The sequence below is a fragment of the Exophiala dermatitidis genome (genome assembly GCF_000230625.1).
Source record: "Exophiala dermatitidis NIH/UT8656 unplaced genomic scaffold supercont1.1, whole genome shotgun sequence".
Lineage (NCBI taxonomy): Eukaryota > Fungi > Ascomycota > Eurotiomycetes > Chaetothyriales > Herpotrichiellaceae > Exophiala > Exophiala dermatitidis.
In genome coordinates, this window is record NW_008751646.1 from 628,296 (window position 1) to 641,863 (window position 13,568).

At 52.8% G+C, this 13,568-nt stretch overlaps 3 protein-coding genes across 4 annotated transcripts; 2 read left to right on the forward strand and 1 right to left on the reverse strand.

Moving 5' to 3' along the window:
- Positions 1 to 89: 89 nt before the first annotated feature.
- On the reverse strand, positions 90 to 8,890 carry HMPREF1120_00234. 2 transcript variants are annotated; one of them, XM_009154225.1, is made up of 4 exons: positions 7,662 to 8,890; positions 4,680 to 7,601; positions 2,044 to 4,616; positions 90 to 1,967 (listed from the first exon to the last, which is right to left on the reverse strand). In XM_009154225.1, exons 3-4 carry the CDS (start codon positions 2,268 to 2,270, stop codon positions 509 to 511), a joined length of 1,686 nt encoding a protein of 561 aa, XP_009152473.1. In that variant the 5' UTR covers positions 2,271 to 4,616; positions 4,680 to 7,601; positions 7,662 to 8,890; the 3' UTR covers positions 90 to 508. The 2 variants fall into 2 exon arrangements, with proteins under 2 accessions (XP_009152473.1, XP_009152472.1); XM_009154224.1 differs by having other exon boundaries at positions 2,044 to 7,601.
- Positions 6,329 to 8,326, forward strand: HMPREF1120_00235 (uncharacterized protein; the record flags this gene model as incomplete). Its single annotated transcript, XM_009154226.1, has 1 exon — positions 6,329 to 8,326. One exon carries the CDS (start codon positions 6,329 to 6,331, stop codon positions 8,324 to 8,326), a length of 1,998 nt encoding a protein of 665 aa, XP_009152474.1.
- Positions 8,891 to 9,517: 627 nt separating the features above from the next.
- Positions 9,518 to 13,057, forward strand: HMPREF1120_00236 (uncharacterized protein; the record flags this gene model as incomplete). Its single annotated transcript, XM_009154227.1, has 5 exons — positions 9,518 to 9,700; positions 9,753 to 9,975; positions 10,034 to 10,209; positions 10,263 to 12,766; positions 12,850 to 13,057. The coding sequence occupies 5 exons, from the start codon at positions 9,518 to 9,520 to the stop codon at positions 13,055 to 13,057; spliced, it is 3,294 nt and encodes a 1,097-aa protein (XP_009152475.1).
- Positions 13,058 to 13,568: the final 511 nt, after the last annotated feature.

The window sequence follows — 13,568 nt, forward strand, 5'->3', positions numbered from 1 at the left end:
GCAAGTTTTGTATAGTAGGTGGGTGTTATCGGTTGGTTGGGTCACAAATTCAGAATAATGAATGCCTCATGATGCAGGGGGCGCAACAGGGTTTTGAGGTACAGCAGTCAACAGTGGATGGCATCAGTGGGCATTTGGGTAATGAATCACACTAGCAAGGTTTGCATTATTGTATATCTTTTGCAAAAGGCTACAAAAGTCGTGGGAGCTTGTAATGGGTTCTTGTGCATAGCTGCTTCTGTGCTCCTGTTTTGCTAGTATTCTTCCAAGGTAGGGTTACTAAGTAACCTATGATAAATGAATCGCAGTGACCACCAAATCGTGCAACATTCAATGTCAATACTCGTAGCGATCAAAACCATGGAACTTGACTCTAAAAAGCAATCCAAGTGAGAATTTGCCCAAGCCGAGGCGGAGGAGATGAGCCGGTTTAGTCTGTTTTGTTCTGAAAGAAACGCTTGCATTTATTCTTCTATTCGATGTAGATATAAACTTGAACTCTAATCCTTCATTCAATTATCATGAGAAGCTTGCCCAAGATCCCCTTGCGGATCTTGACGGGCTTTTCGGCGTCCAGGACCTCCTGCAGACCGGAGTGCAAGTCGACCTCCGCGGGGTCCCAGGCCCAACTGTCGCGCCAGTAGACGAGACGGTGGGCGAAGAAGATGAGGAAGAAGACGGGCAGACCGACATAGGAGGTCAAGAAGCTGGAGACGGACCACTTGGAAGGGAAGAAGACGGTGAAGCCGTTGATGAGACAGAGCAGGGTGAACATGACGAGCGCGATCCAGGCGCCCCATGGCTGCATCCAGCTACGATAAGGAGAGCGAACGTTTTGGACGTCGCACGCCTTGCGGAAGCGGAAGTAGATGACCATGCAGCAGACCCAACTCGTCAAGCCGAATGTGTTTGTCAGGTTTAAGAACCAGTTGAAGACCTTGGCGCCGCTGGACGCGACGTTGAGGTAGGCCAGGGCCGAGAACAACGCCGAACAGCCCACGGCCATGTAGGGCACGCCCCATTTGTTGCAGCGCTTGAAGATCTGGGGGGCCGACCCTTGCACGGCCAAGCTGTACAGCGCCCGGGAGGAAATGTACAGGTACGAATTGCCCGATGACCAGGCGGAAATCAAGATGACGGCGTTGATGATGGATGGGAGAGCGGGGATGCCGGCGTTGGATATGGCCACGACGAAGGGGGAGGAACCTGCGCCCGCTCCGCCGTTGGTCAAGCGCTCGTCGTTGCTCGGACAGATGACTCCAATGGCCAGCACGGCGAGGACGTAGAAGACGATCAGGCGGTAGAAGTAGCGCTTCGATGCGATGGGGAGGTTGCGGCGTGGTGACTCCATTTCACCGCTCGTCGTGACTAGGAGTTCCGGTGCGAATGTGAATGGAAACACGGATTGGACTAGTGTTGCGCAGAATGCGACCATTCGTCCACTGTCGCCGTGGGTTAGGTATGTTTTGGCCGCACCCGGGTTGTTCCAGTATCGAAAGCCCAGTCGGTCGTGGCTCGGTCCTCCGCCCCAGAAGAGGATGAAAGATACCATGAGAAGGCCGAGCATTAGGATGACTTTTGTCCCTGCGAACCAGAATTCCGTTTCGCCGTAGTATTTGACCGGTAGGAAGTTGAGCGTGATGATCACGACTAGCATGATTGTGATCCAGACTGCAATGTTGACGTCGTTGGGCCAGTAGTTGATCACTAGGCCCGCGGCGGTCACTTCGTATGGGACCAAAATCCCCAGCGCGTACCAGTATAGATAGCCAAGGGCGAATCCCATTGATCGTGATACGTATCGGTAGCCGTAGTATGACATGCTGCCTCCGTGGATGGGCAGGTATGCGGCGACCTCGGTGATGGCCGTTACCACGCAGTACACCAGGAAGGATACAATAATGTATGCTGCGAGAATGAATGCCGGCCCGCCCAATGCGAGATTCTGGCCGGTACCGACGAAAAGTCTGTTGGGAAGAAGTTAGTGATTTGGTACTGGATATGTGCTTGATCGTGGTAGATATGGAGGAGTTTCCAACGTACCCAGTACCGACGCTGCCGCCGAGTGCGATCATCTGGGCATGTCTGCTTTTCAGGCCACGCTGGGTGGTTCGAAATCGGTCGTCGAGCAACTCGGCCGCGATCACAGACTCGACCACGGACGATTTGCGTCCGGTCAGCGAGTGTCTGGGATGCGCTTCTTCGACCGACTCCCGACTGGCAGGGGCGGCGACGCCCTTTTCGGGGTCGTAGTCCTTCTTGGTGTCCATGACGGGAGGGAGTGAGGTTTGCGGTCCGGTCACCACTTCGTTGACGCCTGGTGGTTCTGACGAGTGTCTCTAGAGTGGTCGTCTCCTCCTGAACCCAATGTAGGTGATCACGTAACTGATCTCGGCCGAGCAGACGATGACTCAAGGTAGAGAGTTGGACTTTGACAGAGGGCAGCAATCAAGCCTGAGCCTTGTTTCGCAGGCGGCTCCGGGGTATATAACTATATAGCCTTGCTCGCTGGATGGCACTTAACTGGGCTATGGAGCGGAGCCCATGGTATTGACGCAGGCATTGTGGAAGCCTGACTGGCGGACAGATATCAAGATAGCATTGATGAGATGCTAGTATGATGGACGGTGGCTTGAAGGCCAGACTGTGGGCTAGACTCACGTCCACCATAAAGATACCGCAACGATCAGAACAATCACAGTGCGACCAGAGTTCTCTGAGGCCCCAGAGAGGGTCGATGGGTGGAGCGCAGAAGAGATAAGGACAAAGGCTGCGCACTAACAAATACAAGACTCTCTGCTAAGCTCATCTCACTCCATTAATAAAATACTGTAACCTTCAAGTTCTACTATAGTACCCATCCTTGGATTCGTCCCACCAGTCCTATCTCCCCCATTATTATTTTATCCACTTCGATACTCTCAATGCTCAAAAGGCTGTGATAAGCTCTCCGATCACAGGCTCCTGACTAAATCCATATTGTTGTGTATTCCTTGACTGAAGTCTATAGTACTACTGTACAGCGCACTAGGTCACTGGCCATCAATCCAACCTCGTCACGGTGGATTATTACCCTTCCAGCCTTTGATGAGATTTCTAAACCCCTCTTAGTTCACCTGCGAAGCCAGCCTTGAGTTACCCGCCGTCTGGTGCCATTGTCGCTCGTTTTCCACGCCCGGAGAGCAATAGCTTCCAGCCCGATGTTTGCGGCGGACTGCTGACGAATTTCTTCTGTATGAAGGACCATTCCAGAATCGCCCTGCCTCTGGCAGGCGAGAATATCCAGAAAAAAAAATATTGGGGACCCCGGCAAAATTCTATTGGTGCATGGAGATGTGCTATCAGTGTCCCTCACACACCACGTGTAGGACAGCCATTACCACGAAACGGGGATGCGGAGGACATCCATCGAACAATGGTAGAGCCGATCGGTTGGCGCAAGCGGACGGTATGCTAATGAGGTCAAAACCCCTGTTCCCGAGTCCTGGACAAACAGAGGCCGTCAAGGAGATGGCCGACAATGTTTCACCGTTATCGTCTCTCGTTCATCGCTAAATGGCATATGACCTTGCATAGTATCGGATGACTGTGCTTACCCCCGGACGCAGAACTCCATGGCCCGCATACCTAGCGGGTGTCTAGATCTGCAATATCTTCCGAAGCCACCGCTAGCCACCATTGAGGCGTTTGTTTAGCTCGAGCACTAAGAGACGCAAATGGTGAAGATTCAGAGAAAGAGTCAGCGACGCAATTGCGGTTGGGCTATCAAGCCAGCTCAGGAGTTTCACCAGATTGCAAAACCAGGGGCATCACCGTGATATCAGTGTTGGTTCTCATTGGCGGTCCGTCCATGTCTCGAGTTGGGCTTGCCAACCCACACCACCCTTCAGTCATGCTCAGAAGAACTGCCAACATTGTCGCGTCCTCCCGTGCCAGAAGTCAGCCGAGGGACAGCGTGCGGCACTTGGACGAAAGGTATGCATGGCATTTCTGGTTTGAACTAATCGTATGAATCAGCTGCAAGGGTTGCTGAACACCGGACATGAGCGCCCATCGTGCCTCTCTGAGGGAAGCTATCACCGACTATCTCTTCCCTCTCTTGTACTGAAATGGTATGGCCGAGCGCAAGCCTTCTGCCAAGTAGGTATCGAGGTCCCTTCTTCATTAAACGGGTGGCGAGAAGAGAGCGGTCATCTTCATGTCGAGCCTGAGAGATGAGTATCACGACAGGCAGAAGCATATGGGACTGCCACTCCCGGTGTGGGTAACGCTTGCCATCGTCTCATTTTATAGGGTGTATTTCCCGTCTCATTTTATAGGGTGTATTTCGAGGACTTCAATGCGGCCAACCTAAGAGGGTTCCTGGCCCATGGCTTTACTTTGCAACCGGCTTTTGACCGGCTCCGGAGGCGTGGCGAGCAAGGTCAGTCCATTCAATCCTTGACTTGCACAGACAGCATGGTCCCGTGGTTCGTATCAGCCCATGTGATCCGTCCAACAGCTTGTTCGCGTTAACGCCGATCCATGGTGCCGGCAGCGCATCTGAGGGTACTGAGTTATACCGCATATTTGACGTTTATGGGCACCCAAACCTCTTCACCTTTGCGGGACGGAAGCTGCAACGGGATCGGAAGAGATCGGTCAGCCAAATCTGTGCAAACAGACAGTGCTTTACCCACGCTTTCTCTTCTTATGCGCAGAACAAGGTCGCCGCCGCCCTCTCATTCTTGGAGCGGGAGCCAGATCGTGTAAGCGAGATCTTCGGTAGCCTGCATTACCTTTCCCTCGACACCATGTCTGGATTCGCATATGGACCAGAGCGTGGAGGAACAAAGGCCTTATCTGGTTTGAGACGATCCCAAGCAATGATCGAAGAGATCCTCAATCCTGCTCGGAGGCGCCTACCATGGTTCACGGCGCATTCTCACAGGCGCCGACTGCATCACGACGCGCACCGGTGAGTTGGGAAAGCGTCCTGAACCTCTCCGAGTGATGCCCATGAGGAAAGCCTGCACTTACTCTGGCATCCGCCAGCACACTTTATCAACCTTCCACGGCTTCAAACATGCAATAGCAGCTTTTCGGGTAGCGGCAGCAGACACCACCGTAATTTGGCCACCCAGCCAGAGTGCAGAGATCCCGCCAAACTGGTAAACATGAACATTGCCTCCGAACGTGCTGACCACCTTCTAACCGGTGTTGACATCACAGCTGGTTCCTTGATGTATCTGAACTGGCGCTGCCAATGCCTCAACACAGTGGAATTCAAGACAAGGTCAGGGACGAGGTGTTCCCTCCTTTCTGTAGATCACGAAGAGCTTCCTCTGCTCGAGGATTTACACAGCTGCCGTACCCGAATGCGGTACTTCAAAGGTCCTAGCGATTGTACCCCCATTGCCCACATTTGAGCTTGCTCATCACCAGTCGATTGTTTCTAAAAGATTCCTGCCGGAACTGTTGGGAGCATGTCGCCATCTACCTTCAGTTGGACGAGAATGCTTTCCCATCGCCACTGTGCTCAGTCCGGACAGGTGGTTGACGTCTTCCGGACCACTCATTCCTGAATTAGACCTTCGAAACCAATGTTTCTGGGCCTTCTCGAGTGGTGCACGAATGTGCATCGGAATGTATCTGGCCATTCGGAAATGTTGACGCTACTTACTGCAGTCTATCGGAGGTACAAGAACATCGGTAGACCAGCCGGACACGTCGCTGGGTGTCACAAGTAGGTTCGAGCTTTCAAGCGACGAGACTCAGCAGAGATGGTTGAGCATCAATGCTGAATCGACTTCGGAGACGTAGCCGGCGACAAATATGCCCTACAGGGCGCAAGATCTCTGACGCCAGCAGCAGCTTGACCTTCATAAATGAAGAAATAATCCGCACGATGGACAACAAGCTGACCACAAACACAGCTACGTTTGGTACATCTCACAGATGAAGAGTACAAGGTGATACGCGTCGCGGTCGAGAAACCAATCTGCAGGCACTTAGCCGCACCAGATACGACAACAATGCCGCCGACATGATTGACACGAACCACAACAATAAAAGTCACACGGCTCGCGAAAATAATGTGTCGATGGCGGTCTTCGTGCTTGGTTATTGCTTCGCTGCAGATTGCACAAGGTCTGGCAGAACACATCCACGCTGGCTTTGACGTGTGCTTCCACCTCCCCGTGGTCAAGGCGTTTGACAGCGCAATCTCCCGACAGCCGCCCAAAGAATGTCACAGCCCTTTGCGGAGAGCGAGTTCCATATTTGATCTTGAGTTCCCTATTGTGTCTTCTATCTCTTGCTGTCTTCAGGGTTCATTCCCGCATCGAAGATGTGCGTGACAGAAAAATGGTTCTACCGTGAATGCGGTTGTCACTACGATCATCCCATCCTCTGTGGTGCCTATCGAGCGCGCCATGTGCTTGGGGCTCAGAACAGTCAACCTAATAAGCCAGGCTTATGGTTTGGAGAGAGCCGCGATCATTCCAATGAGGAACCCCGGGCCTTAAGCGCAAGGCCTCCTGAGCCTCAGTCCTGTCCCTCGCATCAGACAGTTGAGCGGTCGTTTTTAAACCAGATCTGTGAGGATTGTCTTATGGCAGAGCTCCATCCAACACCCTCACAACCAACAAATCCAACCGTCCCTGCCACCGCACTGGTTGTTCCAGGACACGGGGAAGGGCTCATCTGGGACAGTGAAGTCAAGGTCGAAATCCACAATGAGAACTCAGACGCGACCTCCAGCACAACCACTCCGCATATTGCCTGCCTAGAGGACGGGTCACGAGATGATGACCGAAGAATATTGGAAAGTCACATCGAGGTCCAAATCGAAGTCGATAGCTATAGTGTTTCAGCGGAGGAACCTTCCTCTCCACTGTCGCTAAAGTCCCATGGCGAAGACAGCTCACAGTCCTCTTCAATCCCGACGTCTCCCATGAGTCCGGATTACTCAGACAGATTTGGCCTTACCTCGACTGCATATAAGAACAAGAGATACGGCCTTACCTTCGACCGGCCCGTCGTTACGGACTTCGACGACGCTGACAATGAATCGGACTCCAGCCTCGAATTACCCCGTCGATCTTCTTCTTCGGCAGGACGGGGAAGGTCTCTGCAGCGTGCAAACGTCAAGGGCGCCGTGAGGTGTCCGTCAGGGCCAGAATCCGTGGACTCGTCGTCCAAAGGCAAGCCACATGGAAGTGGCGTCTCAAGATTCAAGACTCTAAGGTCTTTCTCGAACTCTCTTATTCCCACTCCCAAGCCCAAGGATGAGCGAAACCTGTTCGACAACCGTTCAACTGTCAGTCTGGCCCCGTCCTCAACATCCACAAAGTCCAAACCAAGGAGCTTATTTCGAGGGTTTCGAGCCAGGAAAGCGTCTCCGTTGATTGCAGAGTCAATCGAAGCTAAGCCGGTCCTTCTAGCCGACGCTCCCCATGAGACCATCCAGGCAATAAAGTCGCAGCAGACGATTGACAACTCGCCAAGGCCGCCTCGCAAATCCAGCTTGAAAAGCTGGGCGTTCCTCAAACTTCATGACCGGAAAGATAAAGAGCGGAGTAACGGATTTGATTATCCAAATCGCTTGAGAAGCCTTGCACCTAGCCCAACGGAGTCTTGGTCAGGCAAACAACTCGGATGTTCCGAGAAGGAGTACTCACAGCTATCGGACCCTGCTTCGGAAAACGAGTCCATCATTAGTGATGAGGAGCACGAGGCACAAGTGGAAGTCATTGAAGAAGGAAGAGCCTCGCCAGTAGTTGTAATTCCAGGCCTTCCCAAGCCGTCCGTGGTGTCTACGGAGCAGACCAGCCTCGAGGAAGCCCTGGATTTCGAACTGAAGCTTGACGATTTAGAGGGGAGAAGCGAGGATCAGACATCTGAGTGCGACGATGATGACTCTTATCGACCTTGCACTTGCAAGCCAATCGACAAGAGATTGAATCACTGGCAGTTGGAGCAAGCGGCGTTACGGGACTCATGGCCACTTCGGACAGAGATGACCAAGCCTGCAAAGACAGAACCCCGCGTGCTGCTCCGAACCATAGCCCGTCGTCCTGCAGACAAAAGGTTTGCGGAGGGAGACGCAGGCATAGAGCCAACATCGGCACGGGAAAGCGAGCAAGCTGACCACCACCACAACCTGCTCACGCCACTCCTACGACCCGAACAAGGACCTGGGCCTGCTGATGCAGCGACATCGAAAAGGCCGACGTTTCCACCACGTAAGAGCTCATTGAAGACGCGTCTCGAATTACGCCGGAAATCCAGGCCACTTTCGGAGTGTGATGTCCCCGTACCAGCTACAGTGCCTCCCTCTTGTTGACGAGGTTTGGCAGCTCCTGCTGATGGTTCCAGGAGTCCTTATGCCCTTTCAAGTTGGGTTGATGGCATCGTGCGAGGGCAAATTTTTGCTCAATTGCCTTGCCAGAGCGCTAATTGAACTTATTAGCTGAAAGCGTAATATAATAATACCATTTCTTTAAGATCTCTCTCTTGTCGGGTAATCGAGACTCATGTAATGTAGACAAATCGAATCCACCAAAAGGTCTCGAGGCATAACGCGGGGCGTTGGGCCAGTCCAGTGCGGAAGCTGAGCCAATTGTTAGCTAGGCAGATACATTACTGTACGTTGTAGTAAATCGGATCCCGGTCTTGTCTGCCCATGCTGCAAGACTCATTCGGATTTGCAAACACACTGCACGCCCTGACACGAGACGTCTGGGCCGAGCTGTTTACGGCATGGACCTGGTCTGATGCGCATAGAATCCCAAGACAGGGACGGGCAGAGAAGTGAAATGGGGGCGGGCTTGAGTTGCAGGCGTGAAGCAAGGGGCAACATTGACAGGATGAGATTCAAGGAAAGATGTTACCTACCCGGTAGACCAAGGTGAAGGAGTTTGATGGTAGAGATGAGAGGATACGTGGACGAATAAGTTGAAGGGGCGCGGAGGTCACGTGGCGGGCACAGACGCCGCCCTGCACTGCAAGTGGAAGTGGAAGTGGAAGCGGGACTCAAAAGAAGTTCGCTCGTTCGTTGTTTCGCCCAAAATATTTTGCTGGACCGTTGCATTCTGTGTTGATACTTCCAACGGACGACGCCCAACGACAGCGACAGACTCAAAACCCTTATAATATCCTTATTTGGTGCTGTCCGTCCAGGCTGTCGCCGCAGACTCCCTCACAGCCCCCCGGCACGAGAGATTCACGTTCGTGGTTAGTCGATCTATGTACAATTTCCCTTCTGCCTCCTCCGCAACTTGACTCCAGACACTGTTTTTGGTCAAAGAAAGTACTGACTAACACGACTTACTAGTATCACTTCGGTGCGCCTGAACAGTCCTCTCTCTTGTCTTACCTTCGCCTCGTCCTTTCAACAGCACTTGTCGAACCTACCGACGTGAAGTTCCCGGCAATCCGACTGAAAGCCGACTCTGCGCGGCGCACATTCCAATCCAACAGAGCCGCGCTCGAACAACACTTTCCCAGTTGCATGTTATAACAGCAATCCGGCAACATGTCTGTTCTCCCTGCCGAGGTGCAGGGAGCCCTGGGCCAACTCCTACAAGCCCTGTCGTCTCCGGACAATAATCTCCGTGCACAAGCGGAGGAGCAGTTGAACAATGACTGGACTCTCAATCGTCCCGATATGCTGTTGATGGGGTTGGTGGAGCAGATACAAGCGTCTCAAGACCCGTCGGTATGTCCCCTGAAAGAGTCAAAACTCCGGAGCATCTCTAAATGTTTGGCAGACACGGTCTTTCGCCGCAGTGTTATTTCGCAAACAGGCCTCGAAAACGCGCAAAAACCCAGTCACTGGTGAGAATAAGGAACTCTTCCTCAGCCTGGGTACGGAGGCGAAACAGGCCATTCAGTCGAAATTGTTGGAATGTCTCGCAAGAGAACAGGCAAATCCTGTGAAGAACAAGATCGGGGATGCAATTGCGGAAATCGCCAGACAATATGTCGATGCTGGTACGAATGCAACCCACTGTTGAACAATGAACAGGTCGACTAACAACCCCGGATGTAGGTGAAATGTGGATGGAATTGCTCGCAGCATTGTTCCAGGCAAGCCAGTCCGAAGACGCTGGTCTGCGAGAAGTCGCCTTTCGGATCTTCTCTACCACCCCGGGCATCATCGAGAAACAGCATGAAAGTGCGGTGCAGGAAGTTTTCGGCAAAGGCTTCAAGGATAGCAGTGTTGAAGTAAGGACCGGTCTATATACCATTGTGTTCTTTTTGTTAATCATCTTCTGCAGGTCCGACTGGCTGCCATCGAAGCGTTTGCCTCCTTTTTCCATTCCGTCACCAAGAAGACGCAGCCGAAATACTATTCCTTAATCCCGGAGATCCTCAATATCCTACCACCTCTGAAAGAAGCTGGAGACACGGATAATCTATCCAAAGCCTTTGTGTCGCTTATCGAGCTGGCTGAAGCCGCACCAAAGATGTTCAAAGGTCTCTTTTCGACTCTGGTGAAATTCAGCATTTCCGTCATTCAGGACAAAGAGCTGGGTGATCAGACTCGACAAAATGCTCTTGAGCTAATGGCGACGTTTGCCGAGTGGGCCCCGGCCATGTGCAAAAAGGATCCGTCCTATGTCAACGATATGGTCACCCAGTGTCTGAGCTTGATGACGGATATCGGGATAGACGATGACGACGCCTCGGAATGGAATGCAAATGAAGACCTCGACATGGAAGAAAGTGACATGAACCATGTTGCAGGTGAGCAGTGCATGGATCGGTTGGCGAACAAGTTGGGTGGACAGGTCATGCTGCCTGCGACCTTCACTTGGTTGCCGCGGATGATGCACTCTGCCTCGTGGAGAGATAGACATGCTGCTCTAATGGCCATCTCGGCAATTTCTGAAGGGTGCCGAGACCTGATGATCGGCGAACTCGACAAAGTTCTGGAATTGGTCGTCCCGTCGTTGCGCGATCCGCATCCACGGGTCAGGTTCGCCGGCTGTAACGCTCTGGGACAAATGAGTACCGATTTCGCTGGACCGATGCAAGAGAAATATCACCAGGTTGTGCTGACCAACATCATACCCGTGCTTGAGGCGCCGGAACCACGGGTTCAAGCGCACGCTGCAGCGGCACTGGTCAACTTCTGCGAGGAGGCGGAGAAAGCGATCTTGGAACCGTACCTCGACCAGCTTCTTGGACATCTGCTACAACTGCTGCAATCACCTAAACGTTACGTCCAAGAACAAGCTCTGTCCACGATTGCTACCATTGCCGATTCTGCAGAAAGTGCTTTCGTTCGCTACTATGACACCCTGATGCCCCTGTTGTTTGGCGTCCTGCAGTCTGAGCAGTCCAAAGAATACAGACTACTCCGGGCCAAGGCCATGGAGTGTGCCACCCTCATCGCTCTGGCCGTTGGGAAGGAAAAGATGGGTCAAGACGGCATCACGCTTGTCCAGACCTTGGGTAATATCCAGCAAAACATCACCGACGATGATGATCCACAGGCTCAGTATCTCCTACACTGCTGGGGCAGGATGTGTCGAGTTCTGGGCAGCGATTTCGTCCCATACCTTCCAGGAGTCATGCCGCCTTTGCTTGAGCTTGCTTCTGCCAAAGCCGACATCCAGTTGATCGACAGCGAGGACGACATACTTGACCAGGAGGATGGCTGGGAGTTGGTTCCTCTGAAGGGCAAAGTCATCGGCATCAAGACATCCACCCTGGAAGACAAAAACACGGCGATCGAATTGATCACCATCTATGCACAGATCCTGGAGGCCGATTTCGCGCCCTACGTGGCCGATATTGCAGAGCGTATTGCACTTCCTGGGCTCGCGTTTTTCTTCCATGATCCTGTTAGGGTGGCATCGGCAAAATTGATCCCTCAGTTACTAAACTCATACAAGAAAGCCTACGGTGACCAGTCGCCTCAACTTCGGGAGCTGTGGGCCAAGTGTTGCGAGAAGGAGATTGAGATCCTCAGTGCAGAGCCAGCCGTGGACACCTTGGCGGAGATGTACCAGTGCTTCTATGAAAGCGTCGAAGTGGTGGGCAAGAACTGTTTGACACAAGATCACATGAATCTGTTCATCCAGTCTGTCAAATCGACGTTGGAGGAGTACCAAAAACGCGTGCAGGAACGTGCCGAGGAAAAGGCCGAATATTCGCAGCAAGGAGCTGACGAGGATGACGACTCGTTGACTGTCCAGTATGCGATCGAGGACGACCAGACGCTCTTGTCAGACATGAACAAGGCGTTCCATACCATCTTCAAAAACATGGGCCCCAACTTCTTGGGCCCGTGGCAGACGCTGATGCCGTACTACGACGCGTTCATCACTAACAGTGACCCGACGCAGCGACAGTGGGCCATCTGCATCATGGACGATGTGCTGGAGTTCTGTGGCCCTCAGTCATGGCAGTACAGCGACCATATCATCCAGCCGCTGATCAATGGCATGAGAGACGAGAATGCGGCGAACCGACAAGCCGCCGCATATGGTGTCGGCATTGCCGCTCAAAAGGGTGGCGAGCAATGGTCCGATTTCGTGGCCGCCAGTCTCGAAACGCTTTTCCAAATCACCCGGGTGCCCAATGCCAGAGGCGAAGACGAGGTCTTTGCCACGGAAAACGCCTGTGCGGCCATCGCCAAAATCCTGCATTACAATTCCTCCAAAGTCCCGAATCCGCAGCAAGTCGTGGAGCAATGGCTCGACACTCTCCCTGTTGTCAACGACGAGGAGGCTGCGCCTTACGCCTACTCTTTTGTGGCACAGCTGATTGATCAGTAAGTCAACTTCCATTTCCCATTCTGCTTCCATTTTTCAAAACCAGGAGAGAATATGAATTCTAACAACATTCTACTCATAGACAAAACCCGGCCGTGTTTGCAAAAGCACAGCAGGTCTTCCACCATATCGCATTGGCTCTTGAGGCCGAGACGATCCAGGGACAGACGGCCAAAAAGGTCGTCGAAAGCGCCAAGCAGATGGTCGCCCAGACCGGCATTAACGCCGACCAGATCTTACAGTCCCTCTCGCCAGACGGCCAGGCAACCGTGCGGAGTTATTTCTCTTGATACAGTTTCCCTTTCGCTTGGCTTACGGAACCCGTGCCAGCTTGCTTGTGAACTTGTCCAGTCCAGTCTACTCAATTAGTCCCGATCGGATTGAATTTGGTTTCTAGGGCTGGTTCGCTCTGCGGGTCGGCCGGATCTGAGCGTGCCTGGGAAAAGTGACAAGTGATATGATGGATGCCGAGTGTCATCTGCTCCGCGTGGGCGGCATGGCATGACATGATATATCTGCCACCATCACGCCCCCTTGGGGGACCTTCTTTGTCCAGGTGGTCCATGCGATATGCCTTACTTTACTCTACTCTGGCCTCCTCACTCAAGCCCAAGGGGTTTTAAAACGATCTACCTACCTACCTGACAGCTACCTAATTTGCCAGAGGTAGGTAGGCAAGGTATGGAGGTGGATAGACTTGGGGTTGGGTACAATCTAGATCTACGTCGAGCCATGCATGGGTCTGGGTGCACTGGCAGATGGGAGCCGAGTTTCTTTTCTCGCGCAGAAGAGGATGAGCGA